Source organism: Rhopalosiphum padi, chromosome 4 (assembly GCF_020882245.1).
Source record: "Rhopalosiphum padi isolate XX-2018 chromosome 4, ASM2088224v1, whole genome shotgun sequence".
Classification (NCBI taxonomy): domain Eukaryota; kingdom Metazoa; phylum Arthropoda; class Insecta; order Hemiptera; family Aphididae; genus Rhopalosiphum; species Rhopalosiphum padi.
This window is the reverse complement of record NC_083600.1, coordinates 2,464,193-2,483,107: the sequence shown is the minus strand read 5'-3', so window position 1 is coordinate 2,483,107 and position 18,915 is coordinate 2,464,193. Positions and strand designations below refer to the sequence as shown.

The 18,915-nt window shown below is 24.0% G+C and overlaps 1 protein-coding gene across 2 annotated transcripts; it reads right to left on the bottom strand.

The window, feature by feature from the left end:
• Positions 1-378: 378 nt before the first annotated feature.
• LOC132930620 (thiamine transporter 2-like) lies at positions 379-18,571 on the bottom strand. 2 transcript variants are annotated; one of them, XM_060996582.1, is made up of 11 exons: positions 18,335-18,571; positions 17,663-17,832; positions 16,956-17,126; positions 16,442-16,658; positions 16,244-16,374; positions 13,276-13,425; positions 11,187-11,289; positions 9,913-10,105; positions 9,697-9,838; positions 3,329-3,400; positions 379-1,489 (listed from the first exon to the last, which is right to left on the bottom strand). In XM_060996582.1, exons 2-11 carry the CDS (start codon positions 17,786-17,788, stop codon positions 1,295-1,297), a joined length of 1,500 nt encoding a protein of 499 aa, XP_060852565.1. In that variant the 5' UTR covers positions 17,789-17,832; positions 18,335-18,571; the 3' UTR covers positions 379-1,294. The 2 variants fall into 2 exon arrangements, with proteins under 2 accessions (XP_060852565.1, XP_060852566.1); XM_060996583.1 differs by lacking the exons at positions 379-1,489; positions 3,329-3,400 and adding an exon at positions 7,784-7,962.
• Between the last annotated feature and the right edge of the window lie 344 nt (positions 18,572-18,915).

The following is an 18,915-nucleotide window of genomic DNA, read 5'->3' as shown; positions in this document are numbered from 1 at the left end:
TACATGTTTTTGAATTGTTAATATCTCTAAGAAAAACTAATAAGGAATCTTGTATTTAATTTAAAAGTCTAAGGTTTTAAAAATAAAAAGACTAAATAATAGAAAATAACTACGTAATAGCTATCAATTTAATTTATTTTTATTAAACTTCAAACATTCATAAAATAAAATTGGGTCTTTAAAATAAACATAAATATCACTTGCGAAGGATTTTAAATTACATTTACAATAATTATAGCTTTTTAAATGTGAAAAAATGCTTATCGTACTATATTGAAGATTTTTCATAGTTAAAATCATTATTAAAGCTATATCAAAAATCAAAATATTGTATATTATTTAATAGTTATAATTAAAATTTAATAATACACAAATTTCTCTGAAAATTTTAACGGGTATAATTGGAATCTAGTGTTTCGTTTTTACGTAATGAACTATGTCATGTTTAATATTTTATGAAGTGTATATTGACGGTTTTACGTAGAGTATCATTTACCTATATAATATTATATTGTCGCATAATGTCTCTGTTATCAAAATTAACTTGTATAATGTATAATTGTATATCAGTCTAGCAGATAAACGGAAAGGAAAATTAATTTTAATATCCGGAGTGTCGCCAGTGGGCGGCTTCTCCACTCAAGCCCTTCTGTTAAATTGTATTTCTTTTTATAACTATATCTATTATGCTTATTATACTTAACACTGTATAGATTGTATAAAAAATAAAAAAATAAAAAAAAATTTAATAAACTAACGAATTATTACAAATCATGTAAACACGACTGTATCTAATAAATGTAAAATATAATTCCATATCGATTACCGAATATCAGTGAACGGTGGTCAAATTTTATTGTTTTTTAATTATTAACGTCAGAGTACATTTTTTTAAATTATGTCACAGAAAATAGATAAACCCCCTACTCGCGCATTTCCCATAAAAACATTGCTGACCGATAAAAAATCAATATTTAGATAACATCAATATAATGAGTACCCGTAGTTGCGCATTGGTCTCATATACGATTCATTATAACGTGCTTCTAGTTCAGAGAATCAGAACGCAATTTGTGTTACGCCGTTGATGATGATGCGTTGCAACAATGAGATATAATTATATTTTGTGTTCGTGTATTTTTTATTTCCAGTGGATATTCCAATACTTCCGGCATTAATGTGTGCAATACGTCAATACTACGTGAAACGTTTTCTGTTTCGCGGTCGCGGCGATATTATTATTTTTGCGTCCAGCCACACGTGAAATGACATTCTGTATAAGAATTTTTCGAGATCATCCGTGATGCGTCTGAATCGGTGTAATCGGAACGTACACTGGCATCGGTCCACGTCGCCGGTCATTTGGGACCACTCCATTGGGGGGGATAAATGATGAAAATACCGAGAGCCAAGAAAAATAAACACATGCTAAATACCTGTGCCGAATAACAATTCTTCGGGGACTCGTTTCGCGACGGCGACTTGGAAACTGGAATATAACAATGATTGCGATTAACTGGGGTCATTTTACTATAAAAATAAATTGACTTATCAGATGAAATAAAATTATTTTATTACCGAACGGTATAATATTACCAAACGAAGAAATAATGGAAAACGGTGTTTTCGTAAAATATAATACGTTATAATATTCTCAAATTGATTTCTCGAGTTAAATACATTATTATTATCACCGATCTCAGCATTTTTGTTTATAAGCTTATATATATATGTAAATATTACGCGTGGGTTTGTTTTTTAATTTCACATCATTGAATACATTTTTGAATTAAATATCTTATATATTATAATATATTATTTCACACAAATTAGTGAAAAATCTTCATCGTTCGTCAACCATTAAATTATTATAAAATACATTCTAATAGCTTACAATCATATAAGCCTATACAATATATCTATGCTAAATATACAAGTACACGAAAATTGAACAAAAAAAATAATAATGAAAAATAAAAATGAAAAAAGAGGAACAACAGGTAATAATCATATCTTAAATTGTATCAAGTAAATTAGTAGGTAATATAAATTTCTATTTTTAAATTCATATAAAAAGTATTCGCCAATATTATGAAAATTACATCTATTATAAATGACAAATAGCTGTTACAATGGCCGGGTAAGACATAATATACGATATTTTATCATAACAATACAGTTATGAAATCCTTTTATTTTAGTAGCTATATATTTTAAAATCATTATTAATTACGTAAATTAAATATATTTTTAGAATTATTATTAACGTATACATTAATATTAACCATTATGATTCATTATATATTATACATCTATTACAGCTTTATCATTACTCATATCTTCAACTAAAAACTCCTTTTTGAGGATATAATTAGAAGAGTCAATTATATAAATTTAATAAGAAATATCTTGTATTTCATTATTGATAAAATATAAGTGCTTAAATATTCAGAAACAGTGCGACATTAATAAATAAATAATACTTATTACTCGATTTACTAAGAACAAATTTAGCCATAACAAATAATGATCATAAAAGCAATAAACTTAAATTGAAGATTTATATTATTACTTTCTAAACATTTTAAATGCTTTAAATATTTAATTATTTTAGACTCTATTTCAAGTTGGTAAACTTTTCCAATTTCTTTTACAATACAATGGGCATTTTAAGATTTGAGTGCAGAAAACTATATTTATTTCAGTATAATGTCTTTGTTTTCGGCTAACACATTTTCGAGAATTATTAATAAATACGATTCAAATAATATTTATGAAATGTACATTCAAATAAATTATCAAACGTATCAACTGCTTATATGGAATTGGATCAATATTTCTCTTTAAATTTATACAACTAAAAATTGCATATTCATCTTCAAGACTAATATTATACAATTAAAAATCAATTGACATCATAGATTTACAAAAACCAACAATATAGATAATAAAATAAAATATGTGTCAAACAAAAAATTACTATTTCGACCATAATTTAAAGTTCAACTATCATTATTTATTTGGTACCAAATTAAGTTAAATCATTTTTTTAATACTAAAAATAAGTGTTTTATGAAAATTAAAAGCAATATTAAAAACCAAAGAACTTATTTTTGTTTCATAGTAAATTTGAATAAACTGAAAAATTCAAAATTATATTTACATTATTTAATGTATAGCTATATAAGCTATACAAAGTTCTAATGATTCCTTTCTGAACAATTATACGAAAACAAAATACAATTTGTTAAAAACTGCTATTCATTAAATTTACTTATTTCCTGCTGTTTTTGTTTATTTTACTCAATTTACTATCAATAAAAGGTACCTTAAAACATTTTGATTGAAGCAAATTTTCTGCTCTGGAACGTAATGATAGACACAAAAAACACACATCCTCCTAGTAAAAAAAAAATACTTTCATTACTATATCATATCATTTAACATTCTGTTTATTTAATTTAAAAGCTTATTGCAAGGTTATTTAATAAACTGGTCTTACTTATAAAGGTTTTTTTTCACACTATAACTTTGTAAAATAAAAAGTTATTGTTCCACAATAATTAATTTTGATGGGCGTTACAACTAAGTTGCTTGTATTTTGTCGAGTGAAAAATGAGTATACTTTTTTTATACCATAAAACTTTTAGTTTTTAAGTTGTTATTTGGCTAATAATCGTGTGAAAAAAATCAAATTAGTCCACAAATTTTGTTTCGAATTCTAGACCACCGAAATGAGCCGTATCATTTGTCACCATTACGATACTCATACGTTGAAACAATGTGTTAGATAATCACAGTGGGTCGAAATTTTGCAACATACGTTCTTGTGAGTGATGTTATTGGAAATATTTTCCTGGTTAAAAACCCCACACAAACAATGGTATTCTTGCAACTTTTGACATAGTATAATCTTTGGAATATTATTATAATATATATCGGTTAATACATTTCTATACCTAATATTTGATTTTTACGAAAACTATCAGTTGCGATATCCAAGTAATTTGAAATGAAAAACATCAATGAATATATCCGTGAAAGAAATTATTACACTATAAAATAAATCACAGCTACTATATTTTCTATATTGCTCTACCTGCACATGAACTTCTGGAAATGATTGCTTACATTATAACTCAACATTTTCAATGAAACATATCGATATTTTTAAGAACATATAATACTTTTGCTCTATCGTAATTCCAATTTAAAACAAGATAACATTGGTTCTAATACTTTTGATTCTACTAAAATAACATTTTTTTAAATATAGAAATATTTTGTAATGTAAATACTATGTATTTCAAAGCATTAAACTACATAGCATTAAAATCCTATTATTGATAACTTAAAATATGTATAATTTTGAATTTATTTAAACCGTATTATAAAAAAAAAAAAACTGTTATTTTATGAGTTCTTCGTTAAAAATATTTTAAATATAATAGCATTCAAATTACTCTATTATTGTTTTATTTATAACCTAACGAGATTTAATTTAAAAATATAATATCTTCAGTAAAATGTTGACTCAATGGTATTTAAATAAAGAAAAAAAATGTAACAAAACGTTGTGCAATATTGTCCTTTTTTAGTTAAATTCCGAGCAGGCTATATAAAATATAATATCATGGGCGTTTGTCTGACATTCCTCAACTTTCTCTAACTCATTCAAACTAGCATACTCTTTAGGTATAGTTTAATATTATTATTGATTGTAATAATATTTAAAAAAATATGGGTGCTTTTATCAAGATCAATGATACAAACAATAATTCTACAAATACTATTGATTTGATACTATGATTAAGTGGAGATATGTTTTAATAATTTTCACTAACAAATTGTGTCAAATATCTTATATATGAAGAGGTGATGATTTCTTATATTTAATAAATAAAATAAACACTGTCTTCCTTATGTATAGTGATTAATATTGTTTTCTGTGTGCAATATGTATTTAACTGTAATGTTTTTATAGTTTGCATTTTTATTTATTTTATTAAAATAAATCATTGTATCCACGAGATTATGTTTGATAGAAAATAATGAATTATATTTCAGTTATATGATTTTTGAAAATGTACTGAAATTATTCATAATAACTAGATTGACATTTCCTTTTAAAACGGGAAACTGTGTTCAAAATGAAATGAAATATTTATATCACTTTAACTGAAATGACATTTGAGTAGCTTGCGTGAGCCTGTACGACTATTGTTTAATTTATAAATTAAAAAGTAGTTTAATAAAGTCTGTAATATCATACTAGTATTATACAGCTATGGGACTTTTGTTTAGAATAACTTTTCGGTAATTCAAAGAAAATTTATTTGAACGTGAAATGCTCATTTTAGGAGTCACTTGTTTAACATTTAACATATTAACGATAGTAGAAATGTTCATTCACTGGTAGCATTATGTGACTTGGACTATATATACTAGAGTGGTCATCCTGATTATTAGAATATATCATATGAGATATATTAGTTTCTAATATATCTGCATTTTTTCATTCAATTTAATCTCAAGCAAATCTTATTGGATTACCGTAAGAAACAAAAAAATAATAATTGGTTTAACTATTAAATTGATTATTTAATTCAGTTCAATGTAAAGAAAAACGATAATAAATTAAATTACAAATTTCAATGCATTTTTTCTACTTTAACTTTAATAAATAATTAAACTTTACAATTCGGACTTAAGTCATTAGTGATTTAGAGTAGAAAATCTGGAATCTTTTGATTATTTAAATTTATTTTGTAGGTCAGCATTAGCCTGGTTGGTAATTAAAACGCTAAATATATTATCAATTTATTCCGTAGTTAAATTGAATGAACTTAGTCATATACTATCAGATTTAAGTTTTAAGATTAAAAAAGAACAAATACATATTATATCGTATAAGAATAATAATAAATTAAAATTTTGACTTATAGTAAGTTAAAATACAAAATACGAGTATAGATCTTAAACATGGTTTGACCTTCAAACTACCAAACTAAACCAACTGTAATAAATCAACAAAACAAAGACATTTTTTAAAATTGCTAATTTTTTTTTTACTTTTGTAATTTTATACTTCATTTTTATCCATGAGTTATTACATTATAACGTGTCTAGAAATAGGGTAGCATAATAGACATATCCATTATGACACTCGATATCAAATATACATTATCTGATTTGATAAAAAGAAATATATATATTTCTACATAAAATATGAAAACCCAGAAAGACATTTTACAATAAAATGAGCTAATCAAACTTAATATCATGACTATTATAGATTCTATCACAGAATCATGAGTTGTGTTCAAAATTAATATTATATGTTTTATTTATAGTTTATTGTAAAAAAATGAATTTTTAGGCAATAATATATTAATTTTGAACATAACTCATGATTCTATGATAAAACCTATAAATATATATATATATATATATATATACATATATTAGTACCTAGATATTAATATATTATAAAATAATAATATAATTTTAAACTATTATATTATTTTTAAATAATTCTTATATTTTGGTATTTTGATAATAAAATCCAAATATATATTTCAAGGGATAATTGATTTTATGAGTTATTTTCACTACTCAGCGTCTATATGGTTAAATACAAACTGATTATTGTACTATAAGTAAAAAAAAGTTAACTGATTTCTGTAAATAATATTCATGTAAAAAAACTAAATAATTAAAATTGTATTAATGAAATACTTTTATAATTTATGTTACGTCTTAATTATATCAAACGTGAATACACTGAAATAAAATTATTATGCATTTTTTGCTTTACTCGAAAGTTTAAAAATACATTGCCACCACCCGATAGTGATATATTTATATTTAAGCATCGTAGCTATATCATACCAAGACAATGTTTGGCTGTTTGAGTGAACAAACAATACAAAGGACAAACACACTAGAAAATTATATGCGCTCATGTATATAAATTCTATAAAAATGCAAAATATGTTTGTTCATTCAGAATGCACTATGATAATAATCTACATGTATTTTTGTTTTCTGTCACTAAGAAGGATCGTTTAATAATACGCTATTTTTACGAAATAAACTTTAGAGTATAATTATTATTATTATTTGAGTCTGATTTTAACTTGTCTACTGTGTCGATTCGTTACTAAAATACATTAGATAGGTAGGTACCATAGAGGTACCTACTTAAAACCTAAAACAGTAGACCTTGGTTAAGGCTGATATAATTATCGTCAAAAGTCAATCCTAGTTTGGACCTATAAAAGTTAAAGTTAGTAAACAATAATTTCTATAATTATTATGTATTAAATTTAACATATAGACACTATACACAGTAAAAGTATTATATTGTTAATATTATTAGGTAAATATTATGTACCTATAAACTATAATGTGTATTATATTTTATTTAATGCTTGTACTACTATAAACTAATAAACTATAGTTGTTTGTTACTACAATAAGCTTTTTATTTATTTAACATAACAAATAATTATACCAACTTATTATATCATAATTAATTTTAAATTACCAGTATATAAATACATTTACTGATAAATTACCAAAAAACGAATGGGTTATATTATATTATTATTTTTACCTACAAGTATAATATGTGGTATAAATAATAATTATATAAATAATTAAGTGTTACATCCATTCAACTGTTTAAGTATCAAATGATACGGTAACTAAACAAAACATATTAAAGCATAATATTATGTTAATTATATACAAGGATTTGTTAAAATAAATTACTCACATATTATAACTACATTGTATATTAAATTAAATAACATTATGATATTAATAAAAAGTAAAACATAAAATATTAAAAATAATTAATATTTAAAATTTTATTATTATTTAATAACATTTTTCTATGCACATTTGAAAAAAGAACCAAAGAGCAAGTCCGCCGTTAATCAATCCATACAATAGAAACTGGAAAAAAAATGTTATAATATCTACTCATTAAAAAATAATATTAAATTTGATTACAAAATAATTAATTTATCTTAAGATTAAATTTAATATTTTCGAAGAAACAATGTTAAGTTAGATAATGTATTTAAAGTTTGTAAATTGTAAATTTGTAACGCTAAAATAAAACATGATTTTAAAAATAAATAATAATAATTTACCTACATAATTCAATCCAATCATTATTTGGTATGATAAAACAATATAATATATAATATTATATATTATAATTAGGGCTCTTTATAATTTATAATTATGTATAACGTTTTATAGATATTTTTGTATATATTATACTTTGTTCACTTTTCTTTAATGAATTGTAATGTAAATTAACGTGTAATCTTTTAAAGATTTAATCACGATATAAAAATAAAACAATTAATAAATGCCTGTTCATGTATCATTTAACAATTTTATTTTTACTGAAAATAACTCATAAGTAGTATTTGTTTCCTAGAACTGTACTTCCAGGATATAAATGTGTACCTTGTAGAACACATAACGCGGGTATTAATATTTTAATGAGTATATTAAAGACCACTGAAACTTATTTGTAAATATCTTCGTAAAAATATAAATCAGTCAGATGTCAAACTAAAATATATAAATATTAAAAAAAAAAAAAAATTATTTTTAACGAAGGTGGTTTGTCCATTTCTAATGATATATTTATATAATAAATAGTGTGGATATATGTTAAAATAAGTGACTTATTTTTCAATTATTAATACCTTGGTACAGTAAGTTAAATTATTTTTTTCTATTAAAATGACGCATATGAACCGTGTATTCATTTCAAAGCTTTTTGACTTACAACTAAACATTATAATTTGAAAACAATAAACTAAACAAATTACACAACGTCCAAAAATAGCACAAAACGAGCAAAAATACTTTAAAAATTGTATAATTTATTATAAATTATAATAAATAAAATACTATTAAAAAAAATATATATCTGAAAGCAATATTATGTTTCCCCAAAATTGGTTTTTGAATTACAACAAAAAATACCAAAATCGATTTTTAAAACTGATATAGCGTAAATATTCCCGTTTTTGTATCTTTTTTTTTTAGCTTTTCTTGATTAATTTTAAAAGTACTTGATACTTTTCTCCTTCTATAAGTACCAACTATAACAAAATTACTAACAGAAACCACCCTCAAAGTTTAAGATTAAAACGTTTTTACTGGTCTTATAGTCTTATGGGTGACGTCAGATACACAAAAAACACATAACAAGAATACATTGAATATTCATTATACAGCCCATTATAATAAATTCAATGTTCAACAATAAGTAATCATTTATTATTTTTATGTCTATTTCTTAGAATTTTTTAAATATAAATATAAACCGCTTAAAAATAACGAAAATAAAAAAATATCCAACATTTAGTTAAGATTTCAACTTTATTTCGATGATTACAATTATAATATTTAAACTGACACTAAAAAATGTCAGATGCGTTAACTCGTTATTTATTAATGTTTATAGAATTGAATCACCTTTAAGACCTCCATAATAAGGCTTATTTAAATAAATAGGTAATGGTGACTTGTGATTGGAAGTTTTATTAGATATCATTAGGTAAAATTATGGATTCATCAATTTCAATAGTCAAACAAAATTCCAATTACATGTTAATAATTTAATATTATTCCTCATTATTGCATAATAATAATTATTGTTACCTGTACATCTACTGGAATTGAAATAATAGTACCTTGAACAAATAAATATGTAATGATGCTCGACACCAATAATGAAATAAAAAATACGACACCAAAAATAAAAGCAAAACTGTCATGCTTTAAATGTTTAGCTGTTTCGGACCTGGAAACATATAAATAAATAAGTTTAAACAAATATATTAAATAAAGATAGATCATAATTTAATTTAATAGTACCTGGCCACAACATTCATTGATTGAAATACGAAACAGAATATTATGTACATTATGTACACCAAATTTAATGATGTAGTCACATAACAAAGACACAGCGTAATGCAGCTTAAAAGTGAACCGACGAAAAGGAATAAATTACTTGTGGATTTCCAATCAACTTTCAGAAATCCTATGCAGTATGAAGACAATGCTCCTGAAATAAAGTTTAAAAGAAATTATATTAATATAATTTAAGTTAAAATATTTCTGATTTTGAGTTAATAACTTTTTATGGATTTTGGTACACGTATTTACTAAAAAAAGCATAATATTAATTTTAAAAAAAAAACAATTTTTTTCACTTATTACTAATATTAACCCATTTCAAAAAAATTTAAACATTGTCTTATAGTCGTAGATGAAATAACTGATACTTTAACATACTATTATTTTCCATTCATCATTCATTTACCTACTTGATCCCAAAATAATATTTTAATTAATATAATAACTAAGCATATTTTTAAGTATTATACATAAAAATTACTATTTTTTTAAATTACAATAATAACATTATTTTATATTATATTTATTATCAGTTATGAATATTCATAAAATATCATTACAAACTTATGAACACAAAAAAAAGGCTTAAAATATTTCATATATTGTTAAAGTAAAGCAACTTAAAATCAATAATTCTAAAAATAAGCAGCAAACATGTTCATATATTTTAATATATTATACTAGTTCATAAATATATACATGTACATAATAAAAGTATACACATACATAAACTTGTGATTTAATATATTTGTATATAAAATTTTCATTTTTCATAACAAAGAAAAAAAATGTAATATTTTCTTATGATTTTGCATTTTTACGTATCATTTTTATCGTGTCATTTTCGTATGCACTTTTATATAGGAGTATTTCTAGAGGGAGTAATTTCAAGTGAACTGAATGATCTTACATAAGTATATAGAATAAAATATTGCATCAATAAATATGTTATCATTTGTTCTCATTACAATAATTATAGGACACAAACTAAAAGTCATAATATTATTAAATTGTTTTAATAAGAAATCACTAAAATAGATAATTTCCCATTAGAATGTCAAAACTAGAAAAGAAAGTTTGAAAATTGTATTCTTCATTGTTTACATTTTTAATCTTATCACCTATCTATTACATGTAAACTATAATTACTTGCCTGGTTATCACAGTAAAATAATAAAAATAAACCAACGATGTAATTATATATAAAGATTAAGGTGTTTAAAATTTACCACTTATAAAAGCCAAAGCGTCGACTCCGCCGTTGTACAACTTGTTGTCAACTGGATTACGTTCGTTCAATTCCAAATAAAGAACGTCATTATACGTCAACACCTGTAATTCTGCCGAAAAGTCAAATCATATTATAGTTCATATAACTCACAGCACGACTTGATGAAAAAAAAACACCAATCGAACTTGTGATATTGATGTGTAGTGCCGACTGTAAGTAATTGATAATATCAAATTTTTTTTGATGGATTTTTTTCACGGGGGGCTACTTGTGTTTTGAAATTATGGAGTAAGTAACCTAGGTACTAATTAAATAAATTAAAATAAATTTTATCGAGTAGGTTATCAAAAAAAAAAAAAAAAAAAACAATGATACTTTTTAAAATTATAATTATTATAATCGTGAAGTTACATCACTGGATGGATTCTTCCTTCAAGACTACAAACACTGCTACCACCTCTATTATGCATTGCTTATATACTTATTGTATCATACTGGATGACATCTCCACTAACGATTCCTGATTTCTTCCCTTATCAAATTTACTTATTGTACACATTGTATATTTTGTACAAAATTGTACATTTTCATATTTTAAATAATAAAAAAAAAGTGAATAATAATGTTATAATAACTTTTACATCACAATATAATATGCTATGTTGTTTGAAAAAATTAGATGACATACTATAATAATATTATTATTAAAAAAGTGGGCAAATGGGTATCGCTCTGCTGTATAGTAGAGATGGAGAGTAGATCACTATAATGGATGTGTTAAATTTGAATGCAATGACTGGTATCATTGTATACGAAAAACGATCTTGACCGGCGATGATTTGTCAGTCAATGATAATTAGCAGGATATAATATTATATTATTACCTATATTTAAATTGTAATATATCGTTATTTTATGCGATTTCGTAAAAAATTAAATTTTATACGCTCATAAAATTTTTTCTATATTGACGCTGAAATTTTTTTTTACATTTACTTAAAGGAAAACATATGGATAATCTTGTTTTGGGTTTTTTAACCTTAGGTTCAAATCACAAAAATGTTATGAATTTTCAACTTCAAAATTCCTTGCAAATTTTCGCGATTTTGATATATTTCGTAAATATTTGAACTTTAAATGATTATAAACAAAAATTATGACTAACGATTTTTGATTTTTTTTTTTTTTACTACGATAAGTAAAATGTATAATTAACTTTGTATTAAATTTTAAAGATTTTTTGGAAATCCAAATTTTTTTTTATCGGCATTTCAAGAAAAAAAACTTAGAAAAGTCGAAAATTTTAATTGTCTATAAGTAACTTAAAAAAGGTAAAAATATTTTGACAATTTAATCATAAATATAAACCATAATATAAACATTTGGTGAAAATTTCAAGTATTTACAATGATTCGTTTTTGAGTTACAGCAAAATCAAAAAATCGATTTTTTCAAAAAGTGGTTATGCGTAAAAATTTCCGTTTTTCCCTTATTTTTTCAGGGTTTTCCCGACGCTTTTGAAAACTACTGGAAATTTTTTACTTTTGACCCCTCAAAGTACCAACTAGATGAATTTTCCTTTTCAAAGAGGGGCTGAAGTCGAAAATTGAAGCACTATTACTACTACGAAAAAAAAAAAAACACACATCATTGTAAAATCAATACATTCATCACTCCGTTCAGAATCTAAAATAAAATTAATTATAGTAGTATAAATAAATTATAAATCATCCTTAGATGATCCATTCGTGTCTTAGGACCGATTTATTGTTGAATTCAAATTTTATTTATTTGTTATTTTACAGTGACCTATCCAATGACAAGGAACCTAATTAACAACAAAACGACTTTATCGGTTTCATTTTATACTATCAATATCAATAGTAATGAATAATGTCTATAGGGATATTTATTATTATAATTTAATTATGTTTAATACAGAACGCAATAGTATACTAAGAAGTTACTTTTAAATATACCGGACATTCTACACAGTTTTGTGGGACATATAGTTTATATTGTTAAAATTATATACGATTGTATTGTATGCAAGTAATATTCCTAAATTGAATTACGTATTAAGTTACCTGGAAATAGACTCCGGTGGCAAAAGCAAACCACACGCCGTATTTGAGTAAATACGGATTGGTGTACGCGTCCCTTAATTCTGAGTACAACTGATCCAATACTACTCGGACGGGCTTTGGAGATTTTTCAACGAAACACGGTCCAAGCTCCTGTGCCAAAGACAAATATTATTTTCATTTTGATATCAATAAAGCAAGTAGGTACGCGCTTAATGTCTGACCAAAATCAGCCGTGCAACGGTAACTTGATCACCTCGTAAACAAATAAAAACGGAAATATCAATAGTTTTTTTTTAAATTAATAATGACATAACATCAACACTAACGTTCCAAATTCTTCATTATATTTTTTTTTTGTAGTCTTAACACAAACATGGAAAAAAAATCTCGCTTGTGATGGGCAATTTAATTAATAAATGTCAAAACTACAACACTATGGGATGAAAGCTTTTTGGAAATAATTACTATCATCGACAAGCAGTCTTTTGTTTCCTCATAAAGTTTTAATTGACGGATTACTCGTTGTAAATAAACTGAAGAAACGGTGGAAAATGACTTTTTTCTCTCTATTTTGATTTTCTTCGGAGAAATCCTTTATACATCTACCATAGGGTATTATCGTAATATCATTTTTACGAGTCAACGTTTAAAACATAATTCAACAGTATGCGTTGTACCAATATAATTTAATCCTGAATTAAAGAAAAGTATTAAAATATAACGAATTTAAAATCTATAATGAATCTAAATATTTTTTCCAAAACACAGTCTGTTTTTCTTTATTAGTTGAAGTTATAAAATTGAATAATCTTAAATTGCACTGAAAAAATAATACATTTTTAAAAGCTTTTGATTTTCAATAATTAATAGTTAAAAAAATATATGATATTTTGAATAAAAATATATAAGTAATATGATATAATATTATATTAATTATTTCTGACAAACATTAAAACTTTTATGAAATCTAAATATTGTATTGTTTGAAATTTTATACTTGTACAGTTATGTAGATATTTACTGATTTAAAACTGACAAATGAAATAATATGTTAAACATGAGTATATATAGATGTGTTATCGACTTACATAAATATTATGAAATATTTAAAAAAATATCAGATTTAAATTAAGCTAAAAAAAAAAAAAAATCATTTTTTATTTTTTTTGTGACTAAATTATTGAAGCAATGTTGTTTTGTGTTAACATCTCTTGGTATAAACGGAGTTGTATTTTATTGTCCAATTTTATTCATTGATATGTGTTAAGATGCAATCTTACTCTTTGACTTGTTGGCATTTACGGTTATCCATTGGAAGTTTTATGGTATTTTATTTCGATAAGAAGTCAACTGTTGACAAATTTATGAATAGGGATTATGAGTTAAACAGCGAAACATCCGCACAAATATTCCAACAATAAAATCGATTTATTTGTAAATATCAACTGTTAAAGTTTTTGTAACATGTTATTTATTTTATATTTTTATTCGTACCTACCTACCTACCTACTATAATAAAAACAATATTGTACCATTACATCAATTTTTGTTTTTGTAATGGTTGCTGTTATTTAATTATTATCCGTCTTTTGCATGATAACTATTATAATTATTTATTTTAGTCGTCTATATACATTAATATTATTATAAATATTATAATTTATATGCTGCTGCTAATCGAGGTGACTTGGAAGTACAAGGTGAAATAAAACAATTTGGTTTTAGTTTAAACATATCAAGGTATCTATGAGGGTAATTGATATAATTTAATTCTACTTCCATTATAAATGTATTATCTTAAAAATAAAATCAAACATTTCTCATGATAACAGCGGTTTAACATTGCTTTCAAAAATGCTTCAGATCATGGTGATTGAAGTAAAATTTAAGGGCTTGTAATTTTTTTGTACATTAAAGGACACTTCGAAAGAAGAATATTTTAGTTAGAAGTTTAAAATTATTTTTTTCCAATTTTGTAACTTAAGTTCAACAGAAAAAAATTAAGGATGACTTAACACTACAAATAGCTATGTTTACTGAATAAATGGTGCCTAGTTAAAAACCAAAGAAGAGTCAATTTACAATTCCAGCAGTACCTACTTACCTACCTATTAATTACTTATTAAGTATTGTTATTAAATACTTATTGAACTATATTTTTCTATCTAACAAGTTATACATTTTATTTTGGTCATGTTATAGATATTTTTTTATTTTTAAATTAAGTACATTGTAAAAAATAAATATCGTTTTAAGAAATGTTAGATTAGAAAAATAAAATATTTGGATACCTATTAAGTTTCGAAAAGAAAATATTCCACAGCCCTTTGATATAATAGAAAATATATTAAGAATAAAATAACCAATTACCGAAACATAATTTCTATACTTAGTAAAATACATTATTCCCATTAACTGTTTATAAGCAATAAGCACACATCATTATTTCTTAATAAAATTTTATTTATTATAAAGTATGTAGTATGAATATGATTGCTTAGAAACTGCACATAGAGATTTAAGTTCTCTCTTCTTTATAATAATCAAATATTAGTTATTACTATTAGAATAATGTTAAAATAATTAAATAAATTTAGCTTAAAACCTGCATATCGTTGGTTATTTTACTCATACATATTTGTATAATGCCATCTTGTGACATAATTGTAAGAGTATCTGAGGATTCAGCTGTAAAGTTTGACACTAGAGTGCGTTCTAAGAACAACTCAAATATAAATATTATGCTATTACACGTATTTTAAACATTAAACTATATACACGTAAGTATTATTCGAATGAAAAACGATACCTAAATAATACGATTATTACAGAATTTATAAAACCTATACTATATTAAAGCATTTTAATACTCGTGAATTTGTTCGTAATATAATACATTTAAAAAATTGTCCTTCTGAGTAAGCGCTTAAGAAAAATATTACCTATTGTTATCATTATAAATAATTACTTTATGATATTTATTATGGAATGTATTGTAGTTGACTTTTGATTTTGTAGCAATTGGACTTTCGGGATGGAAATAAATACTTGAATTTACTGATGGAAAAAAAAATGTAACAAAAAATGCTACACATGAACCTAAAATACAATTTTAAAACTAATAAATAAAATATTTTAGTTATGATTAAAATGTTAAGCTTCTTACCCGCTAATGAAATATACACAAGTAATCCATACTCAATGTGTAAAAATGAAACAGCAATTTGAGCAAATGTGGACGATAAACATTTACCCATAAGATTTGAACCTCTAACGATTCCTGTCATCTTTTGGTATAACCTACGGTCACGGACCTTTGCATATGCATAAGACATATATGCCAGTTCGGACGCAGACGTTAAACCCAAACATGCCATACTCAGCTAAAAATTATAATATTTATAAATATATTATAATTTTTGTTTCAAACTACTTTTTAAATTTTCAAAAAAAATTAACAAGACAATATTTAAAATAAACTGTACAATAAACGAAAGTTACATGGTATACGTTTCATCATATTATATGATTATTAAACAAAAACAAGTTTATCCGTATTATATTATTATAACTGTTGTTATACTAACATTAACCTTTCATTTAATACTATAACTTCTTGTTGAACTATAATTTACTTTAGTTGAAAATACATTCATAACCTTTATAGTATCGATACTTACTTTTGATTTAAAGAGTGTTACAGGTTCCAAAACTAATAAAAACATCACAATCGAACTAAACGCGTCCAACATCACAATTGGTTTGTAAAGCACATAGTCTGTGATAAGAAACATAATAATTACTAAACTTGTAGTTGCATAAGAATTTATTGGATAAATATCTTCGGTCACCTAAAAATGTATTCATAGTATTAATAAAATACAATTTACAATAAATTAATACTGGTGAATGGTTCATTCATCATTGTTTAATTAAAATATTAATTTGTGTCAAACCAATATTAATACACATGGAAAGATAAATTATTATTATAATATAATAATATTATATTATTATTATATATTTCGTTAATATATATTTTATTTTGAATTAAATGTACAAAACATTATTTGTTGATAGTAATAACACCAGCGTATAATAATAATAATTAATTTATACATCTTTTACTAATCGTAAAAGAAAATATCTTAATTAATAAAATTATTTTTAATAACTTATCTTATATCAAAATATTACAGCTAAGCTTTGAAAATAATGAATCAGTTTAAAATGGCATATTTTTTCAATAAACTTATATTTTATTTGTTTTAACTTTTGTTACAATATGAAAATGAAAAATTAATATTATATAAAGAGAAAAAAGTATGTTTTGAACCCACAATTGCTATTGTAAAAATAATAAAGCATAAGTTATACTAAAACTTACTTGCTCAGCAGTAAAATTTACGGCTGGGCTGGTTAAATATGATGTATAAAATGAATCCACTGGTCGAAAGTCCCGAAAAGTTGCAAACAAACTTACACACAGTGTGATTTTCAACCACTCTTCCATTTTATCCGATTCTTAAAATATGTTATTTTGAAAATACAATTTTTCTATAATAATACAAATACATAATATAATAAAGTAAACATACTATACAATTCTTTATTCAATGAAATACAAAAAATTAATCATTTTTGATAAGCAATTTGATTAATAATATCACGGTTGTTTATATTTTGAACATAAGTGTATAATATCCTTATGTAATAAATTTTAGTATTTAAATGAAATAAATAATTTTATTTTTCAGTCTATTATTACACTTTAAAAAGTAAATCGTACAAAAATAAATATATTATAAGCTTTGTCGTGTACACGATCATCATTTTAACGATATGTTGTTAGGTAGATGCATGCAATTATAAAAAGAAAATTTGTTCAAAAATATATTATTTATAACAATTATTATAATATTATTATAATATTACAGTTTTTAGCCGTAGCTTGTAATTATCATAAAGTAGAAAAACAGTGTGTTAGCGTGATATAATATTTTGTCACCACACCAATACTGCACCAATTTAATTAAAACAAAATAGCTTAATTAAATACCTGATATTTAGTGAAGCATAAAAAGCACTTGATTTTGAAAATTCAAATTAAAATAGAGACCATTTGTTACAAGATATTCCTTTGAATCGAACACTCATGCTAATTGGTAAATATCAAAAAACAAACAGAAATCCGTTCAAAATTAATGGCCGGTAACAACAAATTACTGTAACGAATCAAATGAAAATTTTATATGACTCCGTCGCCGAACAACACACATTATGCCGGTAACGTGGACTGGTCAGATGCATAGCTATTGGTGAACGCATGCTACACGAAGGTCAGCTGGTTTGAAATTATGTAATCACCAAACTAAAAGAGATTAATAAAATATAAAAAAACCAACCGTATGAAGTGTACACTGAATAGTGTACGTATACACATACAACGAGCGTGCGTTTCATTAAAAAACAACACATATGGAACATTTTTAGTTGACTAATCAAGCTTTACAATTATTATTGTATTCATAGTACTTATTCATATCAGGTAAAGCCTAACTGTTAATCTTTTAGTTGCATAAATGTATTATTTAATCGTATATATTATTTATATTACCTACTACAATAATAGGTATAGAC